General features: G+C 40.9%; 1 protein-coding gene across 1 annotated transcript; it reads right to left on the bottom strand.

Annotated features, from left to right (window-relative positions):
- Positions 1 to 6,735: 6,735 nt before the first annotated feature.
- On the bottom strand, positions 6,736 to 26,340 carry Zwint (ZW10 interacting kinetochore protein). Its single transcript, XM_038342678.1, has 8 exons — positions 26,194 to 26,340; positions 25,228 to 25,318; positions 24,988 to 25,111; positions 24,657 to 24,823; positions 24,478 to 24,534; positions 24,050 to 24,189; positions 23,841 to 23,956; positions 6,736 to 7,078 (listed from the first exon to the last, which is right to left on the bottom strand). Exons 1-7 carry the CDS (start codon positions 26,229 to 26,231, stop codon positions 23,842 to 23,844), a joined length of 732 nt encoding a protein of 243 aa, XP_038198606.1. The 5' UTR covers positions 26,232 to 26,340; the 3' UTR covers positions 6,736 to 7,078; position 23,841.
- Between the last annotated feature and the right edge of the window lie 866 nt (positions 26,341 to 27,206).

The following is a 27,206-nucleotide window of genomic DNA, read 5'->3' as shown; positions in this document are numbered from 1 at the left end:
TAAGGGTTCATTTCCTTTATGGAGACAACACTAGATTCCACCCAGGGAGTGGTTTGCCTACAAAGTGTTTTGGTCTAGGGTATGAGCACGACTTGGTGACTTGTTTTGTTCTAGCAACAGAATGTTGAACTATGGATGTAGCCTGCGACCTTCAATTGGTATGTTCATTTCCTTATATCATGTTAATGCAGGTTTTTGTTTTACTCCTACCTTTTGGGGTCAGGGTATTTTAAGCAATTGGATATTAAACACAGGTGAATTCCAGTACTCATTGGAACTCCCTCCTGATACTATCCTCTATGTTTCTGTCTTATTATTTTTAAGCGCATCTTTGTATTCTTTACTATATTTCTAAATCCCAACATCCCTACCCTGGCAAGAGGTATTTTTGTCGAGGTTGGTCCCCGACAAGTTCATGACCTCCCACTAGCTTGGGTCAGCTGTCTCTGAAGACAGTATTTTAAATACACTCTAAAGAATACTGGCTCTGTGGGAGCCTTCTCAGCTTGGTCGATCACCTTCCTGGACCTGGGGGGAGTTGGGAGGACCTTGGTCTTAGCATAGAGTGGGGAACCCTGATGGCTCCTTGGCCTTGAGAGGGAGGAAGGGGAGGTATGGGTGGAGGGGAGGGGAGGGAAGGGGGAGAAGGAGGGGAGGGAAGGGGGAGGAGGAGGGGAGGGAGGGGGGAGGAGGAGGGAAGGAGATGGAAATTTTTAAATATAAAAAAATAAACCATGAGAAAAAAAATAAAAATAAAGGCGTGTGCCACCACTGCCGGACATCTAAAGGAAGTTCTTATTGGCAGGGAGGAAATGCCCAAAAGAAAAGTTAGAGATTCAGGAATGAAAACACGAATGACAATGTACAGATTACCTAAAACAAGATGTTTTGTATTTAAAATCTAAAAATAGCAAAAATAAAAAATCTGCTAATAGAAATGAAAAAAAAAGAATACTGCATATACAAGGACATCAGGTTATCTGACAGCCATGTTTGTTATTTCAATTTTGATTTTTTTTTTTTACTATTACCAAGTATTTACTTGAGGAGCCTGCCATCAGATCCTCAGGGATCACAGACCTTAATAGGAAATGGGAATGTTGAACTCCTGCACTCTGCGGAAGCTGCCCAAGAAGGGATTAATTACACATGTCAAGAGTTGCTGTATGATAAATTAAATCCTTCCTTGATTCATTAGCAGGTTCCCCAGTGAGTTTTGGAGGTACCAGAAATTTTATTTTGAAGTGGACTGGGCATTTGGTATAAACTGTGACCCAGAAGAGAATAAAAGTCACTTCACATCTAGAAACAGGTATGATTAGAAAGAAATTAATCAAATTAGAAAATCAAAACATAATTTATAGTAGCATTGATTGCCATTACCATACAACTGGTAATGAAAATACATGCCAGAGAGTTTGGGTCTTGTCCAATACACTTGGCTAAATCTCACACCTACTGTTCTCTCCTACACTAGAATATAAGGAGCAATGTTAGCCGGGAGCAGCCTGTCCGTGTACCATAACAACAAAAGGGAAAATTAAATGGTAACATATTCGTGTTTGAAATTATTGAAATAAACATTCTACATGGGAAACTGGCACAGTGATTCACACCTAAATCCCAGTACTTCAGTCAGGCTGGGAGGTAGGAGGATTAGGATTCCATGGTTAGCTCTAGTCACATGCTGTAGAGTCCCAGTTTGAGATTTATGAGATGTTGTCTCAAGAAAAATTTACATTTGAAAATGACTGTTGACCAAATCAGAATATACTTACTTATTTTATTTAAGATTTGTTTTCCTGTTGGAATGGTTCTTTCTCAGAGCAGCGCCTTTCCTTTCACCCTGATGAGTGCTTGGTGAGGTAATCCCCACACTGACTGAGCTTCTGGATACTATTTAGCACTTCCATCAGAATTTGGGTGAGCCCTGGGTGGCCTTGTACCTCACGGCTGCTATTATCATTACAGCACATTTACAACACACGACGGACATTCAGTAGTCTTGGAAGTCCCAGTTGAGACAGTCACTACATGTGTACCGAGAAAAGGAGTTGGTTGGGATTAGAGCAGCCTGGGCAACAGGCTACGTGGCACAGCTGCTTCTCGGGCGCATTCAAAACCCTTGGCGCTGATACTCTCACTACCACGTTAACTCCGTTTGTACGGACACAGTCCCTGCCTAAACCATCACCACAATGAGCTGACATCTCCTCTTTATTCTCACACTAATTGTGTGGCTGGCTGGATTCTGGTTCCCACATACCCCACAATCCCCTATCATTATGGTGTAAACCACGTACTAAGACCACGACTGCCATTCCTATAGCAGTGTTAAAATGAAACCTCAGCTTTTGCAGCGTAGTAAAGAATCAGTCTTACTCTTCCTCATTTGAACACAAGAAACACTCACAAACTCCATGGATTGTTTCAAGTAAAGATCTACCACCCAAACCTTTACCACAATGTCTACTAGATACTGAGTGTAAAATTATGATTACACGGGCCGGGCGGTGGTGGCGCACGCCTTTAATCCCAGCACTCCGGAGGCAGAGGCAGGCGGATCTCTGAGTTCGAGGCGAGCCTGGTCTACAAGAGCTAGTTCCAGGACAGGCTCTAGAAACTATGGGGAAACCCTGTCTCGAAAAAACCAAAAAAAATTATGATTACACATAATTTTATTATGTTATTTTGAATATTGAACAATTCCTAAATCAAGTTCAGACTCCTCATATTCCTAGTTTCCCTGAGCCCTCTGCGACTTAGCAACAATGTCTAGTTTTCCTTAGGCTATTGCTGTACTTAGTCTTACGTCTTACTTCATTTTACGCATACTTATTTGCAGAACTTCCAGAACCCCCAGCGGTCATTTATCTCAATTAAGCCATAGACCTGCACATCCAGGAGCACGTAGCAATGCCAGTGCCCCGGTAGATGACTCACAGAACACAGAGCAGGCCTAGAGTGATCTGAATGCATTCAAGCCACATAGTTCTAAACCCTGCATTAGGGCCCACAACAAATTGACTCATTCTTTTGAAAACTTTCCATTTAATTTTTGAGATTGCAGTTACATCATTTCCCCCGACTTTCCCTCCCTCCAATGCTTGTGTGTATTTCACTGCCCTTGCTTTTATCCAAATTCATGGCTTTTAAAAATTTAATTGTAGGTGTGCAGGTGTACTTGTACATAAATACATAATGCAACATGTTTTGTCCATGTTACATGTATGTTTGATCTCAGGACTGACAATTTGGTTTTGGATAACCAATTTGTATGCTCTTCTATGGGGAAGATAATATTTCTCTAAGCCTCAGTATTCCCACATTGTCTAGGGTTGTGGCCTCCTGAGCTTTGCCCTACCCAAATTAGCATGTCTATTGGTATCATCAAGAAGCTACACTTTATTTTAAGTTTGAATTACACAAAAGCTTTGGGATATGCTGTCAATCAATTCTTAATCATTCACCTCCACACTTTAAATGTTCTGTACTTTTTTAGCTGACTGAACTCAAAACCTGAAGTTCCTAAAGTTATTCTGAAAAATGTCGAGAAGTGATACCCTCCATAAATGTGGTTCTTTGATCAGGATTACAGTAAAATATCTGAATCACTTTAGCATTTCCCTACAACTGCTTGAATTCTGCAAGAAATGGGACATCCTTTAATCAATTTTCTGCCTCTCTCTGACAGGATGCTTGATCGGGATCATTGATCATATGGTGTCAAGTGTTCTTCCAAATCCAAGCTCTACTGACAAGGAAGAATTTGAAATTAAATGCAGAGTAGTTCACTTGTTCCTGCTGGAGGACATTTTTTTTTCTTTTTTATTTTTTTTCCTCCCCTCCTCCTCCCCCTTCCCTCCCCTCCCTTCCACCCATACCCCAACTCCGCCCCTCTCCAAGCCAAAGAGCCATCAGGGTTCCCTTCACTATGTTAAGTCCAAGGTCCATGTTTTTATAACTGTGTTGCTCGTGCCCCAATTGGGTTATCAATCTAGGATTACAGGCAGAGAATGAAACAATAACACAACTTCCACCCAAAGGTGTGCAAAGTGAGGAAGGCAACTATCTAAGGTATGTTCTCACATATCCCCCCCCCCCTCCCCACACACAGGTAAGTTTCAAATTAAAAACTTAAAAGCTAGGGAATTATTTACCTACAGCACTAAGCAAGATCATATTAAAGCTCAGCTACCTTATGAGCTAGTGTCCATACAGAAAGGATTCAAGGCTATATTGATCAATGGGGATCACCTACGCTGAAGCGTGACACAAATCCACTCAGTTATAGAGACACACAGGGCACTTGTATTTATACCAATAGAACTAATTTGCTACAGCATGATTTTTTTTTCCTAATTGCATGATGACATGTCACACCAATTAATGGATTCTGGCCATGAGAATCAAACTGTAAGTTATACTGGCATTGTTACATCTGTGGTACCCACCTAATTAAGACACAATACATAGTGCTCTGGGCAATGTCAGAGGGTAAAGGTAGTGGTTGTGTGTCCACAGGCCCATGGTTAAACGTCTGTACCCCCATTTGTGGAACTTCTTGAGAAATATTAGGAGGTGTGGCCTTGTCTGAGGTGTGTCACTGGGTGAGCTTTGAGGTTTCACCAGGCCCAATCTCCCTGCCCGCTGCCTGGCTAGCAGTATAAAAAGCTGTCAGCTACTACTCCAGCACCATCCCTGCCTGCTTCCTGCACAATCATGGACTACCCCTCTGAAACTGTTACCAAGCCCCCATGAAAGGCGTTCTTTTATAAATTGTCTTGGTCATGGTACCTACTCACAGCAATAGAACAGTAACTAAACAGGTAAGATTCAGAATATTCTTAGATAATTTTCTTTGTTAATAAGTATCTATACTACCTCTTGAACATGTAGTATACTTTTTCTGTTTACTGGTTATATTCTACAAAAAGAGAATTTGTTCTAATCTAGCCTTCAGTGACTCTGTGACTTGATTTGGAAGTGGATGGGGCTTTATAGCAGTAATCAAATTAAAATAAGGTCATTAGGTTGAGTCCCAATTAAGTATTACTGGTGTCTTTAGACAAAAAATTAGAGATACTACCACACTGAGAGCAGATGATAGAGACACAGAGGAAGTGCAGGCAAATGGGTGGAGTTTGGCTACACATCATAGACCAACCAATGTGGACTGCCAGGAACCACACCATGAAGACAATGAAAGCATTCATTACTTCTTGTGAATCCCGACCCCTGCTACCCCAACTCTAGCTCCTTCCTTACCTCTTCCAAGGTATGACCTCCTTTTGGACAAATTGGGCTAGTACACACTGCCAGAACTATACATAAAAAAAATCAAACAATAATAAAAAATACTTAATTGTAAGAGTAAATATTAAAAACAAAAAAGTGAATAGCTCAAACCTTGAACACACACAGCTGACTATACTTAAACCTGTAAAAGCTCTTCCCCAAGAATCCATACAAGCTGGACATGTAGGTGCATGGAAAACCATGCTCTCTTCATAATCAGTTCATGTCTGGGCCACACTTCAGACATGTTAATTTAGTCGCAAAGTTTTAGCATGCATAACTAACCTATCCCAAGGTTTACTATGAGAATTTTCAAATTAGAAATGTAGTGTACATGCCTTCAGATAAATGTAAAAACAATTCTATTTTTAAAAATAGAATATTTAGAGATGAGTTTGGGGTCTTAATTCAAAGATAAATGGAATAAAGGCTTGTATTTGTCTAAATAAAATTTAAAAAAACTGGCATATTTCAGCAATTATCTACAATTTCTGTCATCTATTTTGTGATCAATATGTGTCTCCTGGCTCAATTCCATTTTCTCTACCTATCCCTCACAATTACTAGTAATTAACAGGATAGTTGAGATGGGAAAAGGACAGAGATGAGAGCAAGGAAAGAGAGATCTTGTGGCTAGCAAGAAACCTGGCACTAGAGAAATTCCCAGGAATCCACAAAGGTGACTCCAGCTAAGACCCTAAGCAGTAGTGGAGAGGGCGCCTGAACTGGCCTTGTCCTGTAGTCAGATTGATGACTATCTTAAATGTCACCATAGAACCTTCATCCAGCAACTAATGGTGACGGGGCAGAGACCCACATCAGAGCACTGGGCTGAGCTCTCAAAGTCCAGTTGAAGAGTGGGAGTAGTGAGAATATGAGCAAAGAAGTCAATACCATGATGGAGACACACACCGAGACAGTTTACTGGAGCTAATGGGAGCTCACCAACTTCCAGGGAAGGAACCAGCATAGGACCAAATTAGACTCTCTGAATGTGGGTGACAGTTGTACAACTGAGGCAGACTGTGGGGTCACTGGCAGTGGCATCAGAATTTGACCCTGCTACTTGTACTGGCTTTTTAGAATCCGTTCTCTTTGGTGGATACCTTGCTCAGACTGGATATAGTGGGAAGGGTCTTGGACCTTCCCCTTAACAATGTGCCTTACCCTCTCTGAGAAGTGGATGGGAGGTGGGGTGGGAAGGAAGGTGGAAGGAATGGGAAGAGGGGAGGAAGTGTAAACTGAGATTGGTATGTAAAATGAAAAAAGACAGTTTGTTTTCTTTTTAAAAAAAACTAAAATAAGCAATTATTGGTAATTTAAATCTCATGAGGCAACATTTCTCTAACAAATTCTTATCTTCATGTTCCTCTCATCTCAAAGATTGTTTGTATGATCTTTTTTATTTCAAATAAGGCAGAATAAGGTAGACTGCACTGTGAGGGAAAAAAAATGAACAATTTAATGAAAGATTACACTTCCACAAATGCATCTAACATTATAAGGTCTCCCAGAAAGTTTATCTTCATGGAGTGGGTTGACATCCACGTCACTGAGTCTTGTTGAAGGTTCTTCTTTTGCTGTATTTCATTATGCCTGTCCTGGAGATCTGCTAATGGGCTTCGCAACCGTCAGTCTTAACTAGACTTCCTTCAATCCAGACTGTAGCTCTCGAGGATATCATTACACCATCTCACTTCTCAAGGCGCAGCTTTATCACATGACTTCTCATTCTCAATGGATACGATGTTCGATGCAAAACCAGTACTTCTCTTTGTTCCTTGTAAAATATGAACATGCATGATACAACAATGTTAAAGACCTGATGATGTCAATCCTACCTTTAGTTGTTTCCACACTACTTGTGTTATTAGCCACTCCAGCCTTAAGAGATACACAAGTAGAAGCACCAAAGCCCCATGATTCCAGTCGGACCTATGGTCCCTAGACACATGAATGCAATGGTCTAGTGTGCCACTTGGATGGGTGCACACTGTAAACCACCATTTGTCTGTTTCCTGGCCAAGGTCAAGGCCTGTCTATTCTTCATCTCAGCATGAAACTGGATCCTACCAGTTCGGAACAAAAACACGTTGGAGTTCCCCTGACATATAGTCCTAACATTTAATATCCAATCAATGGGATAAAACAGACCCTCAAACTATCCATAATAATACCTTTCTGCCAACAGTACCTGGACTAGATCTTAGTCATTTTTCAACCTTGTTAAATGCATTCATAAATTCTAAATAACTGTATTTCAAACATATCATCCCTATTCTAATCTGTATAGGAAACACCAAGTCAAAGCTTTCCACTAGTATGCTTCTCTCAAAGTCGCTCAAACCCAGTGTCCGGTACGCTTTGTCATCAAGGTCCATCTATTGTCTCTCTCTGTGTTTCTTTCTTCACATAACTCTCATTTTATTTCCTGAAGAAACCTGCTCCATGGATTTCTTGACAGAATCTAGTCAGACAGATCCCTTGTAACTCACATGGCTCAGTCCTCACCCTGTGGCTTTTTTTTTTTTTTTTTTTATCATTAGTGCAGATTATCTTCCTCTACTTAATGTACTTTCACAACAAGCACCATCTATGGGAACTCTCCTCCCCATGGAATACTGTTCCCTCCCTGTCAGATTTCACTCATTACTTTGTTGCTATATTTACTTCACTATCTGTGCTAGAGTGTCAACTGTGTGCTGCTGAAGGTGAAAATTTTGAAATGCATGATTACTACATAGCAAGTTGTGCTCCTAGAATTAGGAGATGAAACAGGAGAGAGCTGGGCCAGAGACCATGGTAATAAAGATGAAAAGCATATTTTGAAATGTTATTTTGGCCAAGATTTGTCTTCTTGAATTCTTTTAAGTTATAAATTATAAACAAAAGTTGGAAAAGAGCCTGCAAACCATGACTACACTGTACTAATATTTAAGAGTTTAATAAGTTTTACTCCCATTTTTCAGTATTTATTTTAGAGGAGGATTTTAAGTATTATAAAAAGAAAATGAGTTTAGGGAAAATATTTTTATGACTTGAGTAGCATTTCAGTAACTCTATTTTCACCTGTATCATTTTACAAATTTCTAATTGGAAAAGCATTTGCTATTATGTGTCATCCTCTATGTGACTATCAAGCAAGCACATCCTTAGACTCTGTACTACTGGGCAAGTTTGGTATGAAGAGCAGAAATGGCCTTCATTCATGCAGAACAACCAGCCAATAGCTTGCTGGTAAGACCTCGCAATCCCACAGGCCTAGCCTTTGTTAACAAGCTTGATGCTCCCCAGCAGGATGTGGCTGGCCAAGTCAGTCACAGGACAGTTGCAGAGTGGGTGGATTTAACTTTGGGCTTTATAACAGCTTCATTTTCTTCATCTCTGAGTGGCTTGGCAGCACCGATTTCTTTCTTCAAGATGATGCATAAGTGCAGTGTAATAGGCAAACTTCACCCACGTCTTATTGTTTTCCACCTTATAGAGAAAAATATTTTTAAATTGTGATAGCAAATTCCCTCACAGATCACACACCAGAGAGGAACCATTTCAGGTACTTCCTTATCAGACCTTACAGACTTCAGATTTTTGGAACTCTAGGAGCAATTCAAGAAACTACCTGCAGTCAAGCCAGCGTCTCTGAGCCAGCCTTTACTGTGGAGGGTATCCCAGGAGCTTTTGCTTTTGTGTGTGTGTGTGTACACTTGTCTTTAAGAAAGGGTCTTACTGTGCGTCTCAGGCTAACCTGGTACTTACTACACAGCTCAGGGAAACCTTAAACTAATAGCGAGTCTTCTGTCTCAGCCTTCCAAGGATAAAGAAAGATTATGGGTACACACCATCACATCTATTGTTTCTCAAAGAGAGAAGTCAAGGCACACTCAAGAGTGAGCTCGTGTTTCTCCTAACGCAAAGGACGAGTGCTGAGGTCAATGTGAGAAGAAGAGAATGAGATGCTTCACAAAACAGGATACAGGGAGACCTTTGGGGAAGGCACTGTAGTACTCTCAGCCAGCTCACTACATTATACAACCTCCACATAATCAGCTTTACAACAGCATCCTCTTTCACTGTAGTCAATTTACACAGGGAGCTGGAGTTAGAATTTGCATTCAAATTTCGGCATCGTTACTCACCCAGTCATTTTAAAGAGATTACTCAATATCTGAGCGCCAGTTCAGCTGGTTTTAATGTAAACTACACTAAGTTTTGACTTAGTAGTAGATAAAAATGAATGCCATGTACTGGATACAATATTTCATAGAAATAGGTGTCTGAGAAAGCTACTGTACACGTTAATGACACTAAAGGTTCCCAATATAACTTGTGTTAAAAATCAAAACAGCATGCAGCCGAGGTTCATGCTACTTTACGGATCTGTGTCTTAGGATAAGACGGAACAGGAAGCTACCTGGCAGCTTCTGCATGGGCATGGATCTTTACTTTACAAATCACCACGACCTTATCCCCACGTCTTCTAGCATCTGTGTCAGCATTTCCACGTACCTTTTACCAAAGGACTAGTTATTTTCCTTATTTGTAAGAATGTTATTTTTGCCATTAATTTTCCCAAAAGCTTAACTGCAGATAAAAAACAAGAAAACATGTATTGCTATTGGTTGCACAACTGAAAGTCTCGAGTTAGTCATGACAGGACACCAAGAAGCTACACAGCAGCTCAACTAGTGAGTAAGCAGGAAATACAATGCTTAAAAGATGAAGAAACCCCAGCACAGAGCTTCCTCTGCGAACACTTAGAAAACGCAGACTCTGGGGTGTTCCAATCAGAACTTACAAATCACAGCCAGGATACAAATGCTTTTCATAGTTTTTGGAAATTGTACCTGTGCAAACATTCCTTTCACGTCGCTGAGTAGGCTAACCAAAGATGAACTTGAAAACTATGCTATCCAGTATCGCTGGTGCCTACGTGCCCTTCACATTCTGATTCTACATAGGTACACCATCTCATACATCCCCCCAGATGACTTAGGATAGGTGTGATTTCTTCCTGCCAATGTCCCGGAAACATGGTGTGATATCTGAAACTAACCCTGAAACAGCATTATAATTGTGCTAAAGATATTTACATGTCACTCATACACAGCTAGCTTTATGTGTGTATGAAAGGAAAAAATGAAGTGTAGAACTATTTTCAAAACCTCAACCATCAGGGAGGTTGTTGGTACCAAAGTGGATAACGACAAAATTTCAACATGTGCTACAATGCAGAGGGACTGAAGGACTGCAGACCTTCACTAATGTTCTTTAATTCCAGATCTAAAAAACGCTGCACATTCTTCCAGCCTCTACAGATACCTGCAATTCATGTGCACAGACCCGCAGAGACAGATGCACGCACAGTCACACACATACACACACAATTCGAAAAATATGTTTTAAAAAGGTGGAATTCAATGTTCAAGGTTCTTTATCTAAAATCCTGCTTCACTGAATCATCCTAAATTTGCAACAATAGGACAACCAATGCTCTGAAGGTGTGAAAGGGTACCAGATGCCTCTTAATTACTGCAAAGGACTACCTTTGAGAGTTACACACACATTCTTTTTTTGCTAAAAAAAAATAATCTTTAAACTATTTATCTGCGCCTAAATCATAGAACTTTCTGATTCTAAACAACAGAACCATGGAGTATCAAGGACAAACATCCCTTGAGGAGTCTAAAGAATTAGAAAGCAACTGGCTTCATACTGAGAAGTGCAGATGTGGGGAGATGACCTCCATCTGGAGGTTCAGCAGGGCCTCTCCCCAACAGAGCCCCATCTACATGCTTGTCTGTTGCATTTCCCACTAACTTCCCATAGCAAACTTGAACACCAAGGTCAAGCAAAGACAAGCAGTATCACTGACCCCATCCAAGTCCTCTTTTGTCAGCCAAGACAAGCCAGAAAAGGAAGAAAGGCAGCTTGACAGCAGCAACCTGAGGTTGTGCTGGGCTAGGGCTAGAATGACATCTTATTTAGGAGATTCCATGCTGGTTCCCGCTGTTAGCTTTTATTATTCTATCATAGTTTCTCTTTAGATACAAGAACCAGTATCTTCAGAAGAGTGAGAAGGCCAACAAGACCCTGCCTAGAGATAAATTCTGTCAAATAAGACAAGGCCATTGCCAGGTTTCAATTTGCCGTATGATATTAACATCACTGTCTTTTCTTCAGCAATCCAGAAGGTGCACAGTTCTTAGCTCTTCTAGATGCATCCACATCTCACTGTTTATCACTCTTCCAGAGGGATGATGAATCAGCCATCACCTTTTTGCCTCATCTTACATTTATGCACAGAGCAGCTTTAAATTCTTTTAAATTACATACACCCAATAGTCTTGTTCAAAATTCTTGCTAACTTAACTCAGAATAAAATCTAAACTACCAACCACAGTCCACAAGCGCCCATATGACCTGGCTCTGAGCTCTTCAGACATCACTACAAGCTCCTTACTTCCTTACTCTGCTCTCACTCTCAGCTTCCTGGCCATTCCGCAAAGCTACAAAGCTCTCAGTTTTCTCAACGCTATTGCTTTCAGGTTTCCTCCACCTTTCTGGAAGCTATCCTAGCACCAACGGCTTCAGTTTCTACCACATTCTGCCCTGGTCTATTTTCATATATCACTGTACCTGTGCTACGCACCTACCTAATTCAAGTCTTAAGAGTTGATTAGCTACACACACACACACACACACACACACACACACACACACACACACAGAGAGAGAGAGAGAGAGAGAGAGAGAGAGAGAGAAGACATCTCTTACCAAAGATTTCCATGCATTTGCACTTCTATGGTATTTTATGGCAACTCAATTATCTTGAGATATTCAGAAAAGACATTGAAAAAAAATCAACATCTTCAATTATTAATCACAGGCATTACACTTGGGATGTTTATAGGTAAATAAAATCTCCTAGATCAATTAGTTCAGGGTCAAAAGTAAAGTTTACAGAAAACTTTCTGCAAGCATCTGACACACTTTTATGTTTAGGGGGAGGCAAGGAGAAGGGAGAGAGATGACAAACGGGACTGAAGCAGAGAATCATTACAAAGCAAACACTAAGGGTCTGGAGAGACAGACGGATCAGCAAGCAGGAGTATTGGCTGCCTTACAGAAGACCCAAGTTCAGTTATTTCTCAGCACCCATTTGGGAGGTCGCAAGTGTCTCTTACTCCAGTTCCAAGAGACTCAATGATTCCTTCTGGAGCCAGAAGCATAAAAAAAAAAAAAAAAAAAAAAAAAAAAAAAAAAAAAAACACATACATACAAGCAAGCAAACATTCATACACATAAAATCAAAATAAATAATTATTTAAGAACAATTTAAAAAGCAAGTATTAAAAGTAGACAAAAGGAAATCATTGCAACCTCAAAAATGTTGCACTGAAGGGCTAGGAAGATAGATGGCACGGCAGTTAGGGGGATTGGTTCGCCTTCCAGAGGACTCAAGTTCAATTCCTAACACCAGCACGGCCGCTTAGTCTTCTGTAACTACAGTTCTCAGGGCTTCAACACCCTCTTCTAGTTTCCTTGGGTATAGTACACACATTTTACACAGGCATATAAACGAACAAAAATATCCATACACAATAAAAGATCTTTAAAAAAAGAAACTTTCCATTTAAGTATGATGTCTTCAAGAGGAGAATAGAAAAGAGTACGTGTCACGTAACTCATGATTAGGAGTGACACGGAACGTAAAGGAGAGCAGACACTGCATGGAGGTAGAGGGTGGAAGCCCATGCGAAGTGACTCAAAGACAGAGCAATCGAGTCAACAGTCTTCTCAAGGAAGACATCACACTCAAAAGGAGCATGTCCGCTGTTTCCCTCCTTTACAAACTAACAAAACAGGTCAGGGAGCAGCAGCAGCGTTCACTGGCACACTAAAACTCCCAGTGTGTAAGGGGATTAGGAATTTAAGACATCTTCCCAAGTATGATGCAACTGATTCAATATGGCATTCAGTTCTGAGAACACAGTGGTGTTTAGTACTTATGAGATATTTAAGGATACAAGCAGTTCAGTAATGATTTCTTCAAAGCACATAGGGCTGTGTTTTACCATAAAGGCCACTTGAAGGAAACAATAGAGCAGACAATGTGGCAATACCATTTCACATCATTTTTGGGAGGACAGAATTTAATGCACACAGAATCCACTTGAATCCTAAGTTATTTTAAAACCAGACAGGAATAATCCTTGAAGTAGCTTCTCATATTGAAGAAAAAAAGTATTAGCACCAACAGAAATGGGATTTTTTTCAAAATATTTGCTTGGAGATATCAGAATGTTTGCATGTGATATAACTCTTCTGGAGGCAGCGTATCGTGTACACCCTGCCTCTTCCTTTTCCTGGGCAGCCCAGCACAACTGTCCGTACCAGTGCTATTTCTTGCAAGACTGGAGAACCTAGACTCTCTCCATCTGGGGAGCCTCCCCTCCCAGTCTTCAGCATCCACTATTTAAGCACAGACAGGAATAAAGGAGAAAAGCTTAGGAGGATTTGCTATAAGGATAAAGACACTTTATCCACAGTTCCTGCAAAGCTCAGGCTGTGGAGATAGTCATACCTGAAGAAAATTCATCATATTTAAAGCTTTTGTTTATACGATCCATTAGCCGCGTGGGAAGCATTACATATACTTCAAATGACTGAATAAAATACATATTCTCACAAAACTTTAACGATGTTAAATTCAGAAAATTTTCCAAAGCAGCAAACATCTCTTGAAATATACCATAACATAGAATGTAAACACGTGTCCTGACACAAATTAAAAATTGAACCAAATAATCATTTAGCTTCTTCATAAACAAATGAATAGAAACTCCAGTACAAAAGAAATAGAGTAAACTTCTGATAGTAACCTAGACTGCAATGAAGTTAGACAAGATTCCTGTAGTTTCCGGGTATCTTCACGACTGAAATGAATGTTTACAAAATAAAGCAGAATACATTAAGAAGGAAGATGCCTGAGAGTTCACACAGTCACTACATATGTATACTGCTATACACAATTTTATACATATATAAAATTCTTCTATATTAGACTAGACCTAGTAAAACATAATGCATCAGCTTCATAACTAAATTTACAAAGTAATATTAAATAAAAAATACTAAACATGTTTGTATTTTATAGAAAGGTAATTTGGTACAAATATTTACCTTAAATCACATTGTACTTTTGGTGAATACAATTTTCAAAGATATATTTAATTAGATACAAAAGTTATGCTTTGGACATATGAAATATCTGTTTAACTTTCCTCAAAGGATACACAATCTATAGTTATCAGTGTACAATAAATATGAAATAGAACACAAAACGACTTGGATGCTGAAGTCCTAGGACCTGACTGGTGGAGAGGTGAGTGGATCACAAGGGCTTAACATTCACCCCTGGACCAATCAAGCTGAATGGATTGGGAGGGGCCTAATAGGAGGAAGTGGGCCACTGGGTGCCTTAAAGGGTATAGCTGTGCTTGCACTTAGGAGTGTGCACACCTAGACATACATGCGCCCTCCCTCTCCTAGTTGCTATGAAGTGAGGCACTCACTCTCTTCCATCACACCCTTCTGCAATGATACCCACAGCACCAGCAGTCCCAGAACCCCTTGACATCTCCAGAAGCATGAATAAAGGACTGCAGTGTGAAATCACGAGCCCAGATTTGGGCTCCTTCAGCCTATTTATCACAGACACCACAGCAACAAAGCACTGACAAGGAGGCTTAGTAAATGACCTGTTTACTGTCCTTCCTTTTTCTGGCTGTGACACATTTTTCCAGTAACTCTTCCTCTTCTAAAAACCACCCAGCTTACCAATGTGGCTTAACTGAGGTAGTGGACTAGTTACTAAGTATCTCTGAAACTGTAAAAAAGAGATGAAGGTAAGAAAAATTCCCATAATGGTACCAAGTATTCCCTTAAATAATTTCTATGCATGTGAATGTGTTTGTGCGTCAGCGTGCATGCATGTGTGTGGATTTCAAAGGACAGTCTTCAGTGTTATTCCTCCTCAGCTGATGTCTACCTTGTTTAGGGGAGACAGTTACTCAATAAACCTGTAGCTTGCTGATTCAGAGCCCCAGGAATACCTGCCTTCACCTCTGTAAAACTGGGATTAGAAATGACTTCTGTCACCATGATTAGTGTACTTAAAGCAGATTCAAGGGACTGAACTCTGGTCCTTATGCTTTACACAGGAAGCACACTACCAACTGAGCCATCTGCTTGATGCCGCCAACAATATTTAATTCATTTCACAAAATAATTTAAAAAAAAAACAAAACTTATCTCTAAGTACCAAGAGTGACAGAGACACTTGAAATTTCTTCTTGGCTTTAAATTTAAAAAAAATCTAAGAATATTGCCAAATCTAAGTATTAAAGATGTTAGACACCCCGACAAACCATACCTACTGTCTAAATAATATGTAAGCACAGCTCTTACTTAATGTTTATATACAGATGGTGGTTCTGTTCCCTTCATATATCCAATTTATCTACCTATCTCTGATAGGTAGATTATCATTACCTAAACTCAATGAGTAATTCTGCATTGCTCAAAATATTTCCCAACATTCATGAGCCCATAGTAACTATTTTCATGAAGTATCAATCAACTGCAAAAGTAGGTGGTTTGCCATAGATACCTTTTTTTAAACTGGTAACTATCACCAGCTCACCATTCAACTGCCTTAGTCATTATCCCTGAGAATAATATGTTGTAGCTCAAAGCTACACGGTATTCTTTAAGAGCAGGTTTTCAACGTAGCAACATTGCAAAATAAGAGGCCCCATTCTGATTCCACTCCAATGCTGCTTTCATTTAGTATCTAATTGCCTGAAGTGGATTTCAATGGTACTATGTCATGACATCGTACCCAAAGTACCCCAAAGCTATTCAGATGGAAGCATTAGTGTTTTTCTTTACTGATGCCCATTTTGCCAACAACTGAAACACTGATGGCATGACTTCCACAAATTAAAATGCAATTGAGGGGCCGGGCGGTGGTGGCGCACGCCTTTAATCCCAGCACTCGGGAGACAGAGGCAGGCGGATCTCTGAGTTCGAGGCCAGCCTGGTCTACAAGAGCTAGCTCCAGGACAGGCTCTAGAAACTACAGGGAAACCCTGTCTCAAAAAACCAAAAAAAAAAAAAAAAAAAATGCAATTGAGGATATTTTGCCAAAGTAGGAACTTTCTTAAATAGGTTCGGTTCTCTACATTCTGGGTTTAGGCTCTGACTCTATGGAGCCAAGATGGCACAAGCTCTTAGAGACTCACTACTTCCGTTGCCGTACTATCTGTATTAGAACCTCTGCTCCAAGCTCTGCTTGGCTCCTAGTATTCCTGATTGCACTCGTCTCTCACTCCTTTATTCCATTCCTGATGTTTTTTCAACCTGACAAATGTAATGATCCTGCATGTGGCCAAAACGTTCTGTTTCTTAGTCTTAAATGGTATGAGGTATTATCGTTTTTGGATAGAATTTGCTTTTCTGATTTTTTTTCCCCTATTTCTAACCTGGAGAGTACAGGACCACTGTCTCAATGCTCAGGACTTAAGTTCAGCATACAGTACCTTCCATAAATATTTGATATTTGTTCTGGGTAATTACGTGTGTGAAACTGAGCTAACACTGCCCCCCTCCCCCAGTTCTCTAGTTATTCTCCCCTCAATAGTAGTATACAGTAAATATCTGCCAAATACATTTCAAGTAAGAATACACCACAAAACATAGCATATATTGATTTGTGATGACAAAATTGTGTACAGTCTTGAACAGAGGAATATGGAGATAAATGCCTGCTGAATGGATTTGTATCTGAAAAGAGAAACCTAACATTAAGAAAGGAGTCACATCCTTGGCCCGCCTTAATCTGGTTCCCCGCCCAAAGCATGTATGCATGAACATATACCATTTATGTACATGTATTATGTGTCTCTGTAGTTGAATTCACAAACTGAGCTTAGTGTTTCTACTTATTTTCTCTCAGGCTGTACATGGTACATTGAAATAGGCAATGCAGCTATTATTATGAATAAAGGTTTTCAAGTTAGAAAAAGCACATCTATTTCTAACAATTACGGGGTTACTAAAACAAAAACTAAGATGTAGTAGCATTTCTATTGTATTTTAATCAATAAAGACCACCTGAAGATCTGAGAGTAAAACAGTCTCACTGGTCAGCCTTACAGACCAGATAGTGGTAACACACACCTTTAATCCCAGTAGGCACATTGACATGAATCTTTAATCCCAGTGGTGCACACCTTTAATCCCAGCCATAGAGAGGAATATAAGATGGAGGGAGACCATTCTCAGAAACACAGTCTCATTCTGAGATTCCTGGAGGCAGGATTGCCATTTCAAATGAGGTCAAAATATCAGCCAGTGGCTGGCTGTTTTGCTTTTCAGATCTTCAGGTTGAACCCCAATTTCTGACCCTGAGTTTTTATTAATCATGCTTCACTAAGATATAATACTAAGCTTCGTTAAACGGACTGTTCTAAATTAACCATTTACTACTACAGTGTCTGATCAGGTTAAAACAGGATTCACATATATGAAGACCATGCTCTGCCTCAAGATATCACTTTCTCTCAACATACATGCAAACATAATCTATGGCTGAGGCCCACAGTGACACAAAAATTTTGGCATAAAAATATTTTAGACTAGTTAAATTCTGACATAATTTGACAGAGGCATAAAAATATGGCACCAATCTTTAAATATATTATAGACTCCATGAAGAAGTCTTTTAGCCAGATGTGTTGGCAAGCAGCTATAATCCTAGCCCTGCGGAGGAAGGATACAAATTCAAGGCCATTTTGTACTACAAAGTGAGAGACAATGTATCACAAAGAAAAAAAAACTCTTTCAGGACTCTTTTTTTTTTTTATTAATTCAACCAAAGTAAAATAATTTGTTTCTCAAAAGAAATCTAGCAAAGACTTCAAAACACATAAGCGATGTTGATTCTAGTGCGGAGTGTTTCAGTGGAGCATGTATGTTAGTTAATAGACTGTGAATCCAAACAGCAAGGTTTTCAGAGCCCAACAATCTACCTATCAAATGGGTGACTCAAAGACTCGGCCAGGAGTAATGATTAAATCAATGTATTCAATTTCACACTCCACTAGTATTTCAAAACTTAGCATAACAAAGACATGAAGAGACTCAAAGAGGAGACAGCTTAATGCAAGTTACATAGATTCTGTAAGATAGGGACGAAATATATTCATCTCAGAAAGGTCATACAATGGGAGAGGACTAACAGTGTGTTAACAAAAAATTTCCATTTTCAAAGTTAGCAGGAATTTCCAATGGCATATAATTTGGTATACTTTTGGATAACTAAGTTTGGAAGAACAAATTTATAAAATGATAATGCCTCAATAAGACATACAACCCTCTACAGGAAAGAAAAGAAAAATAAGGACATTTGTCCTTCATTTACCAAATATTGTTTAAATTATGCAAATAATAAAAATATATGCCATAAGAAAGTGAATAACATTTTTTTTAAAAAAGATTGCATTAAAAGAAAAAAAAGGCAGTAAAAAGGCCAAGGTTTGAAATGTCCTGTCATATCCCTTGTTTTGTAGAGCTATGGATTAAATGTAGAGCCTTGTGCATACTGAATGAGAGCCTCAGTCTAAATCTAGAGTTTAGAAAAATAAACAATAGAAATAAAAGCTCCTTAGAAAATACTGAGAAAGAGAAAAACCCATCCGGGGACCAGGAATATAACCTAGGGTAGGATGCAGATGTAAAGAATAGCAAAAGTATGTACTTTAAAAATGCTATAGAGATTTGCATTGGTATGGATTTTGGTTCCTTGATACAATTTAAGGTCAATTTTGTTATACTGTGTGTATATATATATATACATATATATATATATGTATATATATATATCTGCTCTTGATTAAAGTATTGATTGTGCAGTTCATTTAAAAATGTAATGTATAATTGAGAAATATAGGTTAATAGATAATCATCTATAATAGTCAAGCTTATAGTCATGATAGATTTTCTATATGTACAAAGATGTATTTCGGTAAATAGGTATTCTTCAAATCTTTCAGAAACCAGAATATGGCATTTAAAATGTTTTAAAAACTTAGGGCTTATCATGGCAGTGAGACACATCTTCACCGATTACTTTAAGAGGAAGATGGGCATTGAAGAGGCTCCTCATGGAGTTGGTAAGCCATTTGGGAAAGAAACTGCTCTTGCCTGAACTGAGAAATGACTGCTGAGCTTGCCTGAAGGTGAGACCATCCTTTACTGTTCCTGCTTCATGAAAGAGTCTGCCAGAAATTCTGCAGGACATAGAAGAAACTGACTGACAAATTGCCAATATAGACAGAACTGTCTTTGAAATTTCCTTCTTCATGGAAAAGTCTGCCAAATACTATGGGCCTGTAGGCTGAAGATGGATGCCCCAATGGTACAAAAGAACTCTGGGTGACTGTCCAGGCAGTAAGATGTCTCCATCAATTCTAGAGTTTTGGAAGTTGCTTCCAATGTACTTCCTATTTACTTAGGTAATATTATATCCTTCTGGAATCTTTGATGGAGTTAAGAATTTATAGTTGTAGCTTTCTTTAGTTATAATAAAAGATAACATAGATATAAATGTTATAACTGTAATTCTTGTTTGATACCTGTTTTGTTATATGTAATTTTATGTTAAAGTTAAAGCCTTCCTTTTTGTTCAAACAGAAAAGGGGAAATGGTCCTTCTGTCTATGTGTTGATTTTATTGTTTAATAAATAAAGAAAACTGGCTTGGCCTATAGCATGGGAGGAGGAAGGCGAAGTTAGGAGAAGCCATGGATCTGCTGCCTGAGACAGATGCTGGGAACTTTAGCTGGTAAGCCACAGCCATGTGGCAATATACAGAATAATAGAGATGGGTTAGTTTAGGATATGAATTTAGCTAGAAATATGCTTAAGCTATTGGCCAAACAGTATTGCAAAATATATGGTTTTCTGAGTGGTTATTTCGTGGCTGGGTGGCCAGGACAAACAAGTGGCACCCTTCCCCAACACACTGGTAATTCCCATTAGCTGCTGGCAGAATCCTTTCAACTGTGTACGAGGCACAAAGTGTTGTCAAAGACAAAGGTCAGGTTATGGAGGGCTCACAGTAAGATTACTCAAGCATAAACAAATGGTAGCATGCAATGTTGGCAATGTATGAAAATTGTAAACTAGTAACCTAATCAACAATTATTTCTGTGCCCATCATTCTTAAGACATAAAATTAAAGTATACTGGGCTCTAATATAATATCTTGAAATGAAAATTCAAAAACATGATTGAATAATGGATAGCAACATACGATTACAATGACATTTTTAAAAAAAAAAATGCTCCTTTAGAATAACAGAAGGCTGAGCCTATTCTAGAACTGTAAAAAGACTGGTATTTTCTCAATTAACAGCAAAATCCCAAAAAATATTCACAACCCAATAAAATGACAAAGTAGAAAACACAGGATTCTGTGGGCAGCCAGTAAAAGTAAGAGCCCATGAATGAGTTCTGGCAACCTACTGTGTGTAACAAAGTAGCAGGTTGATTTATTGTACTCTTAAAAATTGCTAACAAAGTGGATCTTCGGTACTCTTGTTGCAGAAATGTGAATAAATATTGGGTTTGGCCGGGTGGTGGTGGTGCACACCTTTAGTCCCAGCACTCGGGAGGCAGAGGCAGGCGGATCTCTGAGTTCGAGGCCAGCCTGGTCTACAAGAGCTAGTTCCAGGGCAGGCTCTAGAAACTACAGGGAAACCCTGTCTCGAAAAACCAAATAAAATAAAATAAAATAAAATAAAATAAATATTGGGTTTGATTTGGTCATTTCACAGCATATACATATATCAAAACACATTATATACCTTAATACTATGTACTGCTTTTCTATTTTACCTTGATAAAGTTAAAAAAAGAAATTCAGAAGAAAAATATACTGAAAGAACTTTGAAATGTGCAGCTGATTTCTCATAGGAAACAGTGGAAAGTATGAGGCAATACCTTGAGGATGAAACAAAATGTTCAAGTCACAGTCTTTGTACTTTGTGGGAGCTTGAGTGAGAATGGATCCATTGGCTCATAGATCTGAATGTTTGATTCCTAGTTGGCACAACTGTTTAGAGATGGATTAGGTGTCACCTTTTGGAGATGTATCACTGGGAGTAGGCTGTGAGGTTTCAAAAGCCCAAGCCAATGGACCCAGTCTCTCCTTTCTGCCTATTGCTTATTGACAAAAGTGCTCAGCTGCAGTCCCAGTGCCATTCCTGATTGCCTGCTCCAGTGCTCCCTGCACGGATGGCCATGAACTCACCCTCTGAAACCATAAGGAAGCCCTAGGCTAAAATGCTTTCCATTTTAAGTTGCTTTGGTCACAGTGCCTCTTCACAGCAATAGAAAAGTAATAAGACCAACTTTAAAGGAAATTATGAGATATTCCTATTTAATGAAGTTATTCTACGAAAGGAACAAAATGTAAAATCAAGATATATAGATATGAGTATAGCACTGAATAACTAAAATTCTAATATGTGAAAACACAAATAGGCTAGAAGTAATATGATTAACAATAGTATTTTATTAATTAAAGGTGAGATGATATATCAATAGTAATGCCTCCCAGGATTCTTTCTGTGTTTAAGAAAAAAATCAATATTCCTTACACATTACCTTAGGCTAATGATAGCTAATCTTACAGAGAAGAGCTTCTAGGCAAGAAAAAGAACAAGAGGAATAAATAAAACAATACATTAAAACCAAGGCACAGGAAAATTAAAGTAATAGAAATTACAGTAAAAATGGCAAACGTGAATGTTGTGTAATGTTTTATTCTTTGGTTGTTTGGGGGGGACCCACTACCCAGCTCCCAAATAAACACACACAGAGGCTTATTCTTACTTACAAACACCCAGCCTAAGCTCGGCTTGTTTCTAGCCAACTTTCCTTAACTTAAATTATCCCGACTACCTTTTGTCTCTGGGCTTTTTCTTTACTTACCTTTGCGTATAGCCTACATTCACTCTTACTCCATGGCTGGCTGGTGGCCATCAACGTCCTCCTCCCCTTGTTCTCTCACTGCTCCTTCCCCTCTTCAGATTCCTCCTTCTACATATCCTATTTGCCAGCCCCACATATCCTTTCTCCCGCCTCATTACTGGCCATTCAGCTCTTTATTAGGACATCACGTGTTTTAAACAGGCAAAGCATCAGTTTCTGAGTTAAACAAATGCTGCATAAACAAAGGTCACATACCTTAAAATAATATTCCCTAACATGTGAAATCCTTTTTTATAAAACTGAGAATTATGACCTTTTAAACCATGAACAAAATTGTTTAAAGTAACTCTAAAACTTGTTAAGTCTGGAGTGTAGGCCCAGCCACTGGCCCCCCTGGCCTGGGAGTATATTAGTCTGGAGTCCAAATCCCAGCATGCCCCAGGGAGGGGACAGAACCACTCCCACAGGGTATTTAAGTAGGCTCCCAGAGGAGAAACACATGGTTAGGGTTTGCATGTGCTCCCCACTTTCTAGTGTCCCTGCCATGCGCTCAGCCACCCGAGGGAGCCGTATTTAATGAAACAATGGGCATTTTAATTCGGTTTGGATGTCTCTGCCCCGGCGGAGCCGCCCCTCTCATTATTTTTTTCTAACAAAACTGTTGCATACAAGTGACAAATAAAAAGGATTAAGAAAGACTGAAACTCAAAACTGAGATCCAGACAAAGGTTAACAAAGAGAAGTGGCAAGGTCACATCAATATTAAAAAAAATCTGTATTTCACGTTTAACGGTATTTGTGCAGTGATAAAAAGGGCAAATACATAATGGTAAAAGATGAGCACAAACAAACCTAAGTATAAACATGTGAGTGTTAATGCACCAGCAAGCTCAACAGAACTATGAAGAAAAATAACTAAATTAGTAATCATAGTTGAAAGCTTGAACACACTTCTCTCAGACCTCAGAAAACCAAGAACACATAAATGGAAAAAAAAAAAAAACAAACATAATCCAGTAGAAAAAAAAACATTACACAATGCTAAAATAAAGAATTCCAAACCCATAGGAAACATTAAACAAAGACTATATTCAGGCTACAGCTGTTTTCCCGGCACAATAAAACAAAATGGCATTTATCACGAATAGCATTCTCTAAAACAATTAAACTACACTTAACATTACCTTTTCATAAACGCGAGAGAAAAATCTTGACAATCATGTTTTCCCTACCCTCCCACTTCCTGTTCTCTCACATTTAAAATTCTGATGTTGAGGATTTCCTTTCAGTTTTGGAGTTAAAGGACATCAAATTCTGAGTCCGCTTCTTTGTGTTTACTGCCATCAACCAGAAAGCCCCCGCTGGAGGGTGTGGGCCTTAGGCCTTGATGTAAATTCTGGGTGAGGAGTCAGATCAAGTCCCCTGGCTTTTCTCGAATTCCCTTTAAAGGACTGTCCTGCTCCGGGTCAGCTGATGGCTTACCTTATAGAGACTCAGGTGGAAGGGCACTTCCCTTGACATCTTTGTCCTCGGGCTTCGCCTCGGGGACCTGCGGCTGGTTCTGCAGGGTACACAGCAGCTGGAGGTAGGTCTGGTTCCTAAGGGACAGAGTTTGCGGGCAGTGACAGGAGTGTGGGGGGGGCGGGGGAGGGGACACTGCCTGAGGCTTCAGCCCTGGGTCCTGATCCCACCTGCCCAGCTTATCCTCTTCCTGTCTCTCCTGCTGCTTCAAGGTTTCAAGTTCCTGATTCGATTGGTCAAGCTTCTGCTGAGTTCCCGCCTGACGTTCCTTGGCCTCTGCAGAAATCTCTGCCAGCCTCTGGATACGCTTCTGAGGGGGTGAGAGAGCACAGGTAACTCAGGCTGCTGTCCTGACACCACACCCCCTTGTCCCCTGCTTAGAAAGAGCTACAGGGCTCAGACTCGCTTCACAGGGGGGGGTGAGGGTGTAGGTGACTCATCACAGCTACTATCCTGGAGCCATACCCTCCATGTCCCCTGCTTAGACTAAGTTCAGGGCTCAGACTCCCTGACACAAAGGGGTCAGGGTTCAGACTCGCTGACAGAAAAGGTCCCTTATTGCTCTGAGGCAGAGATGACCCGGGAAAAAGGAATCCACCTGGTGCAGCTGCCACTGCTTCTGAGCTGTTTCCATTTTTTCCTCAAGTACTTGCTTCTGCGGGGAGAAAATGATGACTTCTTATGTTTGAGTTTGGAGACAGTGCTAAGTCCAGCCCAGCTTACCCCTTCCTCCCTCCTGTCTTTCCTTCTCAAGTCTTGTAGGTGTTCTAGGCGTACCTTAGCCTGGAGTTGCTTGTACGCCTCCTGGAGCTCTGTGTACTTCCTTTGAGCCTCTTCTGCCTGGGGCAAGGCCTGGGTCAGGGCACATTTTATGGCTTCCACGTGATCCTGGTACACGGCCTTCAGTTCCTTCCATTGCTCTTTTGCTTCAGTGGCCTTCTGGCCTAAGATGGGCCACAAAGAACAAGCGCATGAGGGAGGATGGCCTGCAGCTGGCCTTCTATAACCCTGGGCCACAGTCCTCCCACGAGCTAGACACAGACATAACTCACGTCTTCCCTCTCCAACCATTCAGCTCAGACCCCACCACAAATCCGAGCCTACTCACGACTTGTATCTTCAGAAAGCAAATTGTCTGGGCTCTGGGCGGTATCTTCCTGAGCCAGAAAATTCTGTAGGAAGTTCACTACCTGAAGCTGGCTGCAAAGCAGCTTGTCTTTCTTCCGGGAGTTCTGTTCAGAGCGGGGAGAGAAGCAGGGACTAGCCTTACCTTTGGCCACTATCTCAACAGGCAATCCTAGGACCAGCCTCTACTGTCTGAAATGCTGGGTCCCACCTTAATACATACCCTCACGAATTCCTCCATGATCCGGGCTGGCAGCTCTGTTTCTTCCTGCAAGCCTACGGGTTCTAGAATGCCTTCCACCTCAGCAAGGACCCTGTAGAGAACAAGTGAGGGCATGCACAGTAGCTCTAAAGGACACGCGCACAAGCACGTACGTCAAGGACCGCATCAGGCTTTCTTCTGAGTCCTTAAGTAGCTCCCAAATCATGACACACCCCCTGAAGCCACACCCCCAAGTCCCCTGCTTAGAAAGAGCTGCAGGGCTCAGACTCCCTTCTGAGGGGGGGGGTGAGGGTGAAGGTGTGACTCCTCACAGCAGCTATCCTGATGCCACGCCCCCTTGTCCCCTGCTTAGACAGGGCGCAGATTCTGACAGAAAGGGGTCAGGGTTCAGACTAGCTGACAGAAAGGGTCTCTTAGCACTTTGAAGCAGAGACGAGACTAGAAATTCCACTGTTGTTGGGCGGAGGTGGCGCACGCCTTTTTTAATCCCAGCACTCCGGAGGCAGAGGCAGGCGGATCTCTGTGAGTTCGAGGCCAGCCTGGTCTACAGAGCGAATTCTAGGACAGTCAGGGCTACAGATAAACAACATCCCTCAGAGGTCGAACTCCTGGAACAGGGTGACACCATCGCTTAAAGGCCGCACTCCCGAGTTAGAGTGACACCGCCCCCCCCCCCAGCTGCCGGCCCAGTCGCCCCCACCCCCGGCACACACTCTTCAGTCGCAACAGCCAGCAAAATTGCCCCCCCCCCCGCGCTCACTCTTTGGTCGCCCTGGAGGGCCCCAGCCTCTGGCCTAGTCGCCCGGCCCCCCGCGCTCACTCTTCGGGCGCCCCTGTCAGCCCAGTCTCCCGTTCCCTCCCCTCCCCGCAGTCACTCTTCGATCGCCCCCGCCCCCAGCCCTCACTCTTCGGTCGCCGCCACCGTCCCCAGCCGCCCGACCGCCCCCCCCACGCCCCCCCACTCACTCTTCGGTAGCCTCCGCCTGCTTCTCAGGAGCCGCCATAGCTCTCTGCGGTCAGCACCTTGGGATGCTCCTAAACTGCGCGCCGAGGCAAGCGATTGGCTTCTGGGTTGGTGGGCGGGATTTTAGGGAAGGGAAGATCGTTTTCATTGGCCATAGGCCGACTCCGAACCCGCCCTTGACGCACACGCAGATGTGTCTGGAGCTTGTGGGCGGGCTGCAGGTTCTGCGCCTGCGCGATAGGCAGTACTGCCGACGAGTATCTTTTCCGGCAATGGCTGCTATTTTTATTTTATTTTATTTATTTATTTATTTTTTTACATTTTCTTTTTAAAACTTACTACTTCCAAAGAAAGGAGGTGTGGCTGTCCTCCAGGACCCTGAAGAATATTGGCCTTATATGTAAATTCTAAGAGTCCAAAATATTGTGCTTTGAAAGATGTTATCACAGATCCCTGCAGAACCAGCAGGTTCTCCTGTGTTGACAAGATACAGCTGAAATAACAGAGTACAGAAGGGGAGGGAGAAGGCTGCTCCTAGAGAACCCGGAATCTTCAGAAATCCTGAGCAACATCTAAGGAAATTTCCTAAGGGATTGTTAAAGGTGCTTGGAGATGAAGCAGTCGCTATTGGTTACCGTTTTCACAAATTGGGATGGAAAGATGCATGGTCTATGGTAAGATGATAGACTCCTAAGAAGTGTTGCCCTGCGAGGGGCAATGATAATTAACCCTAGACTGAGCACGGGTGTAGTGCCACCTAGCAGATTAAAAGAAGGAGATTTAGCAATCACTGAAGTATGTGACCAACTAAGCTGCAACATTGACTATGAAGCAAGTTACCAAGCACTCTGTTCCCTTTATAATACCTGAGCTTCACTTAATTATTACCAGGCATGACTAAAACAAAATTCATGGCTAGAAAAAAATAAGTCAAGGATGAGAAATGAAATGGATCTTAAGACAGTAGACAAGCAAGGAAATCTCTCTTTGCTTGTGAGAAAACATATCTTTATGT

Source organism: Arvicola amphibius, chromosome 9, assembly GCF_903992535.2.
Source record: "Arvicola amphibius chromosome 9, mArvAmp1.2, whole genome shotgun sequence".
Classification (NCBI taxonomy): domain Eukaryota; kingdom Metazoa; phylum Chordata; class Mammalia; order Rodentia; family Cricetidae; genus Arvicola; species Arvicola amphibius.
Note: the sequence above shows the minus strand (reverse complement) of the source record. Positions and strands in the feature narration are given on the sequence as shown.